At 39.3% G+C, this 12,473-nt stretch overlaps 1 protein-coding gene across 1 annotated transcript in view; it reads left to right on the top strand.

The window, feature by feature from the left end:
• The window catches only part of EPB41L4A (erythrocyte membrane protein band 4.1 like 4A), a 202,396-nt gene that overhangs the window by 72,547 nt on the left and 117,376 nt on the right, over window positions 1-12,473 (top strand). Inside the window, 2 exon segments of the mRNA XM_064140738.1 lie at window positions 9,061-9,112; window positions 10,067-10,145. Coding sequence (XP_063996808.1) covers window positions 9,061-9,112; window positions 10,067-10,145 — 131 coding nt within the window.

Raw genomic sequence — 12,473 nt, 5'->3', positions numbered from 1 at the left:
AAGAATCTGAATATGAATATTATTAAAATTAGTGGTCTGGGGTGGTGAGAGTTCTTAATATCAAAATTAATAAACAATATTAATTTTGGAAAAATACAATCCTGCGTTAATTTATTTCCCTTTCCCTATAACACCATCCCTATGTCCTTGAACTCATGGTTTCTTGAGCCTTGTTGACAGGAATTTGTCAGATGTCTGAGAGCTTTTTACACAGGGCATTGCAGTACTAAATAGCCAAAGCAGGCAGTAGTTTAAGGTAGTGCTTCTGGACTCTCCCCTCAAAATGGTCTGTGCAAGATTACTGCAGTGAGAGGTGAGGAGCAAGAGATGCTTAGCAGCTGGGACCATCACCGTATGCACAGAATAGTCTTCATATTACCTTGATTTTATAAAGAAAATAATGCCTGGGCTGTGGTTAAATTATACCAAGCAGTTATGCTTTTGAAGTCACTGTTCTGCACTGAGAGTGCCGCACACATCCTGACCTCAAGAGGTGTCTTGGCTCATCTAAAACTGAATTATTGAATTGACTAAATATTGGCCAATTTATTTTATTAAGCAGAAGCTGACTGCACAGAGACTGAAGCTAGAACAATATTAACAGAAGACTATCAATTGCTGGAATTTACAGTCTGCTCTACTCTCTACATCTTTCTTTCTGGGTCAGTCTAGATATTTGGGAATTCAGTTCCTTGATAAGCTTCTCAGGATGCTTCAGTTGAAGGGGACAAAAGTCAGATTCAGCTGTGAACTAAATATAGAGTGTTAAAACCAGTATTTTTTATTTTATCAGGAAATTGAGATGTAATGGAAGAGCAGGTAGGTATTTTTTGCTCTCAAAAACGTTTCTCTTTTTTCTTAAAGAGGCAAATAAAGTGGAAATGGCTATTACTGTGAGCATTTCCAGATGCATACACACTATATATTTAATGATTTAATGTCTTAATGCCATATTATGAAAATAAGAGCACATTATGTCTCTTCTGTGAAAGATTTAACATACAAAGACATTTTACAATGCATCCTGTTAACAGACTAGATGATCTAATTTTATGGTAGTACATTTTACAATATGGTAGTGTGCATGAGCTGTATGCCACAACCCCATTAACTCTCCAAATACAACTACAGCACTTTTGCCTTTTTCTCTTATGTAATTCTCTAGTGGTGTAAATTTAGTGTTAGCTTTTGTCTTCGTTCTCTGGCTAGCTGAAGGTCAGGAAGCCACCATGCTTCTTAGTCTTAACGTTGATTAGAAGGCATTCATCCCAGTTGCTTTGTTTGCCTGCTTTTGCAATAGCATCAGTCATGTCATGGAGGTGCACTTTGCAGTAGCACAGACGTGGAACTCAGCTACTCTCTGAGGTATGCTGGCCTGTGTTTTCTCTAACCTCTACACTTATGGGCAGATGTCTCTGTCACCTGCCTCTGTTCCAGCCCCCTGGCCAAAGTGCTGTGCATCTCCTCCTGCCTGCACATTTTCTTTGCAGGGAAATCACAGATATATAAAGAGAGTACAGATGGCTGAGAAGCAGCCAGAGAGTACAACTAGAGACCACAACACTGGGTTATGAAGTGCACCTGACTTGCCCTGTAGATGCTGCCATTCAGACTTGACTCAGTCTGTGCTATGGACTTTGTTCCTGAGCTGTCATGGCAAAATATTGTAATATAAAGCTAAATCAGATTGAACAGATGGGTTAAACTAATGCTGTAGGTTGTCAGAAATGTTTGCTAACTGCTGACTATTTTGGCTGACAAACTACATGATGATTTTTAATGTAGTAAAATGCAAGTACCTTTTTTTCAGTGCAAATTCTTTAAAAAGTATTTGAAAACTGCTTTTTGTTGAGTGCCACTGAATCTCTACTTCATTATCAGCCCTTTACCAGATTGTGCCCCATCTGGTATTTTCAGATGAGCCATTGCCAGAATCTCTGTCGCAGAAGCTGAAGATGGCTTGAGAAACTGTCCTGTCTTCTAGTGTGTTTGGTATCTGGAGGAAACAGCGGCCCAGTGAGGCACCTGTCTTTGGAAGAGGGGACAAATGCTGGGCAAGTCAGTATTCAGAGGGCCATGTGGGTTTTCCACCCATCTCACTTTTGGTTCTACTGTGCTGCAGCTCTGAAGTGCTCCTTACATAGTCCTTTTGCTACGGCATTTTGGCATCCCCAGCGTGCCTTAGAATAGTTGTGCTAATTACTGTTCATGCATGGAAATAGCACTTTTAACACATAATATCTCAGGAAAAGCTGAGCAGAATTTGGTGAGGGAAAGGGTACTTTTGAAGCCCAAAGATATTCACTTGTCAAATCACAAAAGCGTGCTGAAGAGTCATACTATTAGAGCGTCTGTTACAAAAAAAACCTTGGAACTGTGTTACTGAAGAAAACTAGACAACGGAAATAATTTGAACTAAAAGGATGTTAATCAAAATTTCTTTTCCTTACTTCCAGAAACCTTGCTGCACTTTGCAATCTCACATTGGTCAGATTGCCCCTTCACCATTCCCAGCTGAGCTCTCATGCTGAGCCTGCTTAACCTAAAGCTGCATTGTGCAGCAGGCTGTGATTCAAATATCCTTCTTTTCTTGTCTGATAAAATACTAATCTGATATAATGCTACTCTGAGCTACTATATTCTCAATGTACAGCATAGTGATACTCTTCTTATGGCACTAAGTGAAAAAATACCAATACAGAAAGCCACATCACCATGTTAACTAAGCATCACAGCCAAGCTCATTAACTCAACCCCAGTTAGTTCAGGTGCAGTGCTGTGTGACCATGTGTTCATACATAGTATGCACCAGGTTCTGCAGGTGACGTGATATGGGCAGAGTTCTGTCTTTGTACCATACATCCACTCTGCAGTGTATGTTTTTTCTCTGCTGCTATGAGGAAGCTCTGTTTTGAACGTACAGAGTTGAGAACACAACAGTTGGAAGGTAGCCCATGGCAACATATTTGGCAGCTACATAGCCCAGAAAGCACGTGACAGAAGGGAGGTGCAGATCTTAGTTGCTTGTGAAGTAGATCTTTCTACTGTGAGTAGCTGGTCTGCAGTGTTGCCTGTGGCAAAGCTGAACATAGTTCAGCCTATGTCATGAACTGCATATCCCTGCAGTGCAAACTTGTGTCAGAAAGTTGTTTCTTGATCCAACTAGTGTGATTAATAGAGTAAGTGCAGCATGCTGAGATTGCCAGGTTGCTGTACCAAGTTGATTGGAGTAGAAGATTGACAGGCTGTATGTGACAACTGTAGAAAAAAGGGCATGGTTTTACCAAAAGGTTTGTTTACAATTAAAAATGTCTGTTCTATAGGGTGTTATTGTTACATAATGTATATTTTGATCTCAAGATACTAGAAAAACAGAACTGTACTTAGATTGTATTTTGATTTTGTTTGGGTTTTTGGTTTTGTAAGGATATGGCACTTGTCACAAGCATGATATATTAAAATTATTTTTTAAAATAGCCATGTGTGACAACTTCATAAGAATCCCATCAAGACATCCCAAGATGTAGTTTGAAGTTGATGGTATTTTTTTTCCTCCACCAGACGCTTCATTGATTGATGGCACAGCAAACATTTCAACCTAGTTAATATTTTTTTCAGAGATGTATGGAATTTGACCCAGGTTTAACTCTACTCAGATAAAAGGAACAAAGATCCCAGTTTAGTGGAAAAAAATGTTTGCAGTCATTTAAAATGCTAAATATGAAATACTGCATGGAACTTGTATACATGCTGCTTATACATTTGTCTCATATGGGAGCCGCATTTGTGAAAGTACAAAGGACTTTTGTAAAAAAAGTAAAAAAAAAAATTTACTTACATATGTAAAAGTACAAGGGACAAACCCTTCTATTCTTAGATATGCTCTACTTTAAAACAGCATTCCCCACCAGAATATTTTTACCTAAAAATTATAAGGGAATTATTTTCTTTAATAACATTCCACATTTTAACCAGTCTCAGTAAATAAAAAAAAATAAGTTCAACTAATTCTATATGAACTTTGTAAATAATAATTAATAAACTAGTACCCATCACTTTTGTAATTGAATAGTTACATTGGTTAGGACTATTTAGAAATATTTTATTCCCCTATGTCATATGGTGACGAGGAAAAGGCTGAGGTCCTGAATGCCTTCTTCGCCTCAATTTTCAACAGTAAGGAGGGAGGATTTCAGGGCAAGTGGCCTCTTGAACTGGCAGATGGGGTCGGCGAGCGTTGTGTTGCCCTGGAAATTCACGAGGAATTAGTTCAGAACCTGCTGAGCCACCTGGATACACACAAGTCCATGAGACCAGATGGGATCCATCCTAGGGTGCTGAGAGAGCTGGCAGGTGAGCTGCCCAAGTCACTCTCTATCATTTTCCAGCAATTCTGGCTCACCGGAGAGATCCCAGGAGACTGGAAACTGGCCAACATGATCCCCATTCACAAGAAGGGTCAGATGGAGGAACCCGGAAACTACATACCTGTCAGCCTGACCTCAGTGCCAGGGAAACTGATGGAGCAGGTTATCTTGGGGGCAATAACTGCGCACCTGAGGGATGGCCAAGGGCTCAGGTCCAGCCAACATGGATTTAGGAAGGGCAGATCCTGCCTCTCCAACCTGATCTCCTTCTATGATCAGGTGACCCGCTTGGTGGATGTGGGGAGGTCTGTGGATGTGGTCTATCTGGACTTCAGCAAAGCCTTTGACACTGTCCCCCACAGCAAACTGCTGGCTAAGCTGTCAGCCCACGGCTTGGATGGTAACACTCTGTGCTGGGTTAGGAACTGGCTGGAGGGCCGGACCCAGAGAGTGGTGGTGAATGGTGCCACATCCACCTGGCAGACGGTCACTAGCGGTGTCCCTCAAGGATCAGTGCTGGGCCCCATCCTCGTTAACACCTTCATAGATGATCTGGATGAGGGCGTGGAGTCAGTCATCAGCAAGTTTGCAGATGACACTAAGCTGGGGGCAGATGTGGCTGGGTTGGAGGGCAGAAGGGCTCTGCAGCAGGACCTTGACCACCTGGACAGATGGGCAGAGTCCAATGGGATGGCATTCAATAGCTCGAAGTGCTGGGTGCTGCACTTTGGCCACAACAACCCCATGCAGAGATACAGTCTGGGGTCAGAGTGGCTGGAGAGCAGCCAAACAGAGAGGAATCTGGGGATGCTGATCGATACCCGCCTGAACATGAGCCAACAGTGTGCCCAGGTGGCCAAGAGAGCCAGTGGCATCCTGGCCTGCATCAGGAATGGTGTGGTCAGCAGGAGCAGGGAGGTCATTCTGCCCCTGGACTCTGCACTGGTTAGATCATTTCTGGTCCCCCCAGTTTAGGAGGGACATTGAGATGCTTGAGTGTGTCCAGAGAAGGATGACGAGGCTAGTGAGAGGCCTTGAGCACAAGCCTTAAGCGGAGAGGCTGAGGGAGCTGGGATTGTTTAGCCTGGAGAAGAGGAGGCTCAGGGGAGACCTTATTGTTGTCTACAACTACCTAAGGGGAGGTTGTGGCCAGGAGGAAGTTGCTCTCTTCTCTCAGATGGCCAGCACCAGAACAAGAGGACACAGCCTCAAGCTATGCCAGGGGAAATTTAGGCTTGTGGTGAGGAGAAAGTTCTTCACTGAGAGAGTGACTGGATACTGGCATGGGCTGCCCAGGGAGGTGGTGGAGTCGCTGTCCCTGGAGCTGTTCAAGGCAAGATTGGACGTGGCACTTGGTGCCATGGTCTAGCCTTGAGCTCTGTGGTAAAGGGTTGGACTTGATGATCTATGAGGTCTCTTCCAACCTTGGTGATACTGTGATACTGTGATATTGTGATACTGTAAATGTTAAATTCATCTTTCAGATTTACTGAATTTGTCCCCTGCAGTTGGATAGTTATATGCTGAGGACTCCACAGTCTTCTGCAGTAGTGGTTCATAAGTCATATGACCCTTGCTGTTTGTGCAAGAGAGATATAGGTTGGAAGTCACTGAGAAATGACATGCTGGCTGCCAGAGGGATGAAGAGTGAGGTTTCAGGTTGAAGCTACTTTGGCGTTCACAGCTGCAGGGTTTGTTGTCAGCACCTGCTGTGCAAGTGTATTGGAGTAATAAGACACTGTTCTGTTTTGTTCCGTTTGTCTTGGCACTTAGAGCTCAAAATTATAACTATATGAAACAATATATGCAGACATAAACACGTATCTTATACACATTATTATATATATGTATGCATATATATGCTTATAGTGCTCTATTGTTTCTGTTCTTGGTTTTATAAATGTTCTCATCTTTATTATCTAATGTTGCCTTGAAATATGCTTTTTCGTTATCCATGAAATACCATTCATCTTTTACTCACAAATAAAGTCTTAGAGATATCTCTTTCTTTCTCCCAATCATTGCATTCTTCAGGAAAACCTTGGCAGCCCTAGAAATGATAAATAGCTGCAGAGTGATTTTAAACATGAGTTTTTGGCATTGTCAAAATGCTATATACTTGCTGGAGAAATGAGAAGACAGAAAAGACCACTGTGAGATACAATGTTTAACTTCACCTATGTTCACAGGCGGATCTCAAGGCTCAGTGTACCCTGAGAAAAATGTATTTCTTCATGCCAGCCAATACTTGTTTTCACTAGCAGTAATTTCTCACTTATGAGGTTGAGAATGCCAGCTCGGTTGTGGGAAAAGAAAGGAAATCTTTAGCAGTACAGATAACCAGGTTTTATTCTCTCTCTTTCAGATTCCCTCTGAATCTGAGCTTGGTGTTTTCCATCTAAACTTTGCCACTCTCCCTCAGCTTTGAAATTGTCATCAGAAGATCAAACACAGGATATAATTTCACTTGCAGGCCAAGTACAGCCTTGCTAAAGTTAAGAGTTCCTATGCAGCTCTGTCTTAATTTTACTGCCCCCATGCTTTGATGTGGTCTTTAATTACTTAACCAATCCTAGTCTGCTTGGTGTAGCCAGTGAATCACATGGATACAAGAGGCAGTGGAGTTCTGGTTGCAGTGGCAACCAGAAGTCTATAACTGCTCTGTGTTCAACCTGCAAACTCGAATTATGATCCATCTACATACATTTTTTCCCCACAAATAATCAATCTACATATGTATGTAAAATTAACTTCAAAAAGGACTACAAGGTGGTATATCCTGAAGCTGATTTCAGTTCAGCTGATCTTAAGGAGTTATTCTGTGAGAGATTTCAAGATGATTTTGAAACAGTGTAGTTCTGATCTCTTGAAGTGTAACACCAAACTGTGAGTGGTGAAGAAGTTAGCTTCATTGTGTGTTGCTCATACTGTGATGCCAGTTTTAAGAAGAGGTCAGACCACATTGTGACCACTTTATAACAAGGATGCGCACTGCAGAGTCACTTTACCTTTTTTTCTGCTTGTTGACTGCAAAATCTCTTTTTCAACCTATTGTGCTTCCTCAGATTATCACTGATTTGGAGTTCTAATAGCATGATTGAACAAGTATGACAAGTTTTTCTTTCCTTCTCATCCTCTGTTGAGGTTAAGTAGGTTTACATCTGAATTTGATATGTTCAATAAAACTAGGTAGTGAATTCTTTCCCCCTTCAAAATATGTGAAATCTTCTTAAAAAGCAGTCCAGAATTTGAAGTACAATGACTAAGAACAGGGCATAGAGCTGTTTCTATTTCAGGTGGATTAGCAGCAATCAGATGTTGGCAATTTGATTTTGTGTTTTGTTATGCTAATAGTAGTTTAAAACAGCTTACAAAATCAGCTGCTTGAATTTTTCCACTCAAGCATTTCATAGTGTTTTCCTTCTGTTCTTTGTGCTACTAGTTTTAGTAGTGATTTATTTATTTTTTCCACTCCAGGGAAGTTCTCTGGATAAAATGGAGAGATGTTTGATTAATCTTTTTATTCTTTATTGGGTTAGTTCAGGAGTAAGGGTAAGGAGTTTCTTATTCCTTGGCCTTTGTAGTTTCTGACTTTAAAAAAGTATGAGAACTAAGGGATTCGATTCAGTCTGCCATAATTTGCTCTTTCTAGGAGCTGTGTTCAGTAGCCTTTTTGTTTCCAATGTTTTTAAGAGATGCCAGTCTCAGCTGATCCCAAAAGTTAGTGTACGAGTGAAGAGGACTGAAGAAAAAGAGAACAAGAGTGGTCTTGGCAGCTGCCTCTGCACTTTCTTCCAAAACTGAATCACAGAAATGTCAAACTATGGAAGAAATAAGTTGCTGGAGAGGTAACAAGAGCAGGATGGTAGTTGACCTGTGTAACTATAATGCAAAGTACAAAGCTGGTCTGCAAGCAGCAGTAACAGCAAGATAACTTTTATTCAGAGTTTGGTAAAGGGGTAGCAGAATGAGGAATTATATGGCATATTTTCTGTTAATCAAATGGCATGGGAATCCACTTAACAGTTTATCCCTCTGCAGCATACTGAGCATTTCTTGATCATCTCTGACATGTTTGTCCAACTATTCTTCCAAACTGTCCAGTGGAAGAATCTGTGCCTTCCCTACCTTGCTGCCAGTTTTCAGTTGTCTGCCCCTGTTACTAGAAATTGCTTCTGAAAATCTAAAATTAGTTAAGTGAACTTCTTCATACTTGGTGGACATGAAGAAAAGTTGATCACTATGTTCTTACAAGTCTGTATTCTTTGGACTTTCAGAAAACAAGTAAAGCCCCTTCAGTCTTTTTCTTGTAGGTCCTGTCTTACATTCTTGATTGTTGATGTTATTTGGAGTTATCTTGCTTACGCCTATCTCCCAGGAAGAAAACAGCAAGGTCACACATCTGTATACTAGCTTTTGTAGATCAGGTATAGGCAGCTTGTGATAAGCCTGAGATGTGATGACTCTAACAAGACAGATTTCCCTTTAGGAAGACATCCTCAGAGAAGACACAACATTAGAACTGTACAAAGAATGTTTCTCTCATCAGAAGCTGACACAAGTTCATCATTAGCAGACTGAAGTGTGTCACTCAGCTAGTAAATATCAATATAAGAATAAATATAGAATTGCAATTGGTCTATATTAATTTTCCATGTCAAGTGACTAATTTCTGTAACTATCTGTCTCACAGTACTGGCTGGACCCTACAAAGACCCTTGCTGAACATAAAGAATTGATGAACAGTATGTATTTAATTTGAACTTAAAAGACTGTACCTGACTGTGAAGTGATAGAGGCAGTGTTCTGTCTGTATGGCCTGTATAACATTTGTATTCTAGTCACAACAGATTGAATTAAAATAAAATTATTTTATTTTAGAATAATGCATGGTGACATACTTAATCTATATAATTAATATTATGGTTTCACATACCTCTATCATATTGTACCATATCGTAGAACACTTATATTACTTTTTTCTTCTGAAAGTAGAGCTATTGCCTCTTACTAATAACAGTGTCTGTTGTTACTGTCACCCTTCAGATATCACTTATTCAGGATCTATTAATTTTTATTGTAAAGAACATGATAAGATTATTTTACATAAGAATTTACAGACCTATAGTAATACAGAAGTGGAGCATATGTGTAGTAAATGTAACTGTAAAAATTTCAGAATTCCATCTTTTAAAAGGTGTCTTAGAAAAGCTTTTCCAAATATTAAAGTGGCACATAATTACAGTTGCTCTAAGATTAGTGAAAGTATAAAAGAGATTAGTATTGAGTATCATTTATTGGACAGGAAATCGAGTTTATGCACAATTAAATTTTCCAAGATGTTCAAAATATCTAAAGGTCAAGATAAAGCAGTGAAAAGGTAATCTTGGTGAAATGTTGTTAGCAATGGAATCTAAAATTAAATTTTCATAACAAGCAAGAACTCCGAGAGGACAGATAAACTTAATAAACACAAGACTAGAAAAATTACAGTTAAAAGCCTTTTTTTTCTCTTTTTTTTTAACCCATGTGTTGTGAGTGTAGGTTAGATGTGTGGATTTAAGATTTTTTTTCTTTAACTTTCAAATTCCATGATATATCAAGATAGACTTCTTAGTAGCCATTTTGTAGTCAAATAGTGTGAATTCAAAACAATAGTTTGTATCAACTAACTTGTGCTCCAAATATTTTTCCTTCAGCTGGACCACCGTACACTCTGTATTTTGGCATCAAATTCTATGCAGAGGATCCATGTAAACTTAAGGAAGAAATCACAAGGTACAGGATTCAATGAAAGTGTAGTTTGTTGATTCAGAGTTGTTGATTCCAGATGCATATTGTTATAATGTGTCTGAATTTGTCTGGGCTTTTTTTCTCAAATGCCTGAACATTTTGCTTGAATATGTTTGTGTAAGAAGAGAATTGTGACTAGCTGCACAGTGATTGGTATGGACAGCTATTTGGAATCGCAAGATGAAAAGGTGCTTTGGTGCATCAAAACCTCAAAGGACTTGTACATTTGTGGTGTTTTTTTTTTCTCTTTAAAGAATGTATTCCACATCAGCCTTTATTTTTTGCTATAATCAAGTTTAGAATTTGCTTGGATATCACATGCAAAAGCAGGAAATTTTCTTCTCTATTTGCCATAGCTTGAATTCCAGATCTGTTTTTCAAGAGGATTGGTTTTGGTCTTTCTTAAAATATGCAAAGAAAATTGAAGAGTTGCATGCTTTCAATTCTCACAGCTAAACTTGGACTTTACAAATGTCAGGATTCGCACACTTAGCATACATATGCATGCCTGAACTGTCATGCACAGCACTTGATGTTTGCTTTATGTATGAAAGGTTTCAGACAATTAGTTTTTCATTCAAAAGAAAATTGGAGAATTTGGATGAGTAGGTAAAATTAGGCAAAATTAGTATGCTGGCTTGCATGAATAGATGTCAAAACATTTTACTTGATGTCCTAATAATATAACACAATAGAATGCATGCAGGAATGTTGCTTTTCCTTAATCAAAGGTAGCAGTTATTGCAGCACAGGCAGAATATTTCTTTTGTACCAGAGTGAGAAAGTTTTGTTTCCATACTGGTACAAGCAGAATCAAAGTCTCCAATATAACAAACAAGATTGATACTGGCTTGGTAAAAAGACTCTAGGACTTTGCAAGTGAAAGAACATAAGCTGGCTACAATGTAATACCCCTATATTGTCAATGTTTAATGCAGCTTTCTGTACTTTTCCAGAAGCACTTTCAGCCCTGCTTGAAGGAGAAGACAGGTGGCACTGCAAAGGGACATTCAGCCACCAAACCTATTGTGATTGTTACACAGGAGGCAGGGTGGATTTCCCTCTGGGAAATGACAGGGGCTAAATTTTCAGGAACTGTTTCTCTTTGCTTTGTGACTGGGTCAGTCAGTGATTTGCGCTGTTGATTAAGTGTGCAAATCTTGCTGAGAAGTATTTTAATCTTTAATGTGATCATGTGTGCACATTTTTTTTGACATGCAGAATTTGCACATTCTAAAGCACAGAGAGATAGAATAACAGAGCAATAGAATTGTATCAATATTGTTCAGTGAAATACATGGAATAAATGCCCTCAGCATTTCTGAGCCTTTATTCTTGCAGGCTTTTAAACCTTGGAAAGAAGATATGCCATTTCACAAAAAAATGTAATAATAATTAAACCTACTTCTGGTTCCGAGGAATTAAAGGCCTCGTTTTTTCTTTGCAACAATGCTAATCTGCTTAAGTGTGTAATTCCAGTGATGTGTTAATTGTTTTGTACTAGTTGATTTTTTCTTTGGAGCTTGTGTTTATTTTAATGGATGTGAGAGTGAGGTCTATTGCAGGAGTGAAGAAGCACTGAGAAATGCGTATTGCCTAATGATGTTCCCAAAAATGCTTATATGCTTCCCTAGTCCATCAAGGTGGAGGATATTAGCAATTTTTTTAAGGATGGACTTTCCTACTATAATATCTGTCAGAGCAGAAATTCTGGGGCACCATTGGATGGAAAAACACTGATATTCAGAGGGTCATCTGGGCTGATACAGTCTAGCAAATCTAATTTGACCTTAAATGATTTGTGGATTAGCTATCATGTAACTTCCCTGTCATATTTGTAAACGTCCTTGAAATCAGCATAGATGCACTTTGAATTTACAGATAATTCCAAGATAGTTTGTTGTGGAGGCAGGGAATTAATGTGTCCGAGTCAGGAATTTTATACAAAAATAGAGTTATTTTATTTTCCCAAAAGCCTGCCCCCAAAACTATATGCAGAAATTAATTTATTTTTAATTACCAGATTCAGTTGCTTTGAGAAGATCTACAGGATGCCATGGATAATCTGACTATTTTGGAAGTCAGAAGTTGGAAAAGGCTTTTAGCTATTGAATTATAGCGTTTTTTCTTACTAATAAAGCTGAGCCAAAATAACTCACGATCAGGCTGACTTTGGCCTGCGGCCTGTCCCTCTCGCTCTCTTTCAGAAGCCGTAGAAGAGTCATTAAGAGGTATTCAGGTCTGGACAAAAGGTGTTAATGGGTGAAGCAATCATTTTGGAGCAGAGCGCCAGGCGAGGAGGGGGGAGAAGTC

This window comes from Pogoniulus pusillus, chromosome Z (assembly GCF_015220805.1).
Source record: "Pogoniulus pusillus isolate bPogPus1 chromosome Z, bPogPus1.pri, whole genome shotgun sequence".
Lineage (NCBI taxonomy): Eukaryota > Metazoa > Chordata > Aves > Piciformes > Lybiidae > Pogoniulus > Pogoniulus pusillus.
This window is presented reverse-complemented; position numbering and strand designations above follow the sequence as displayed.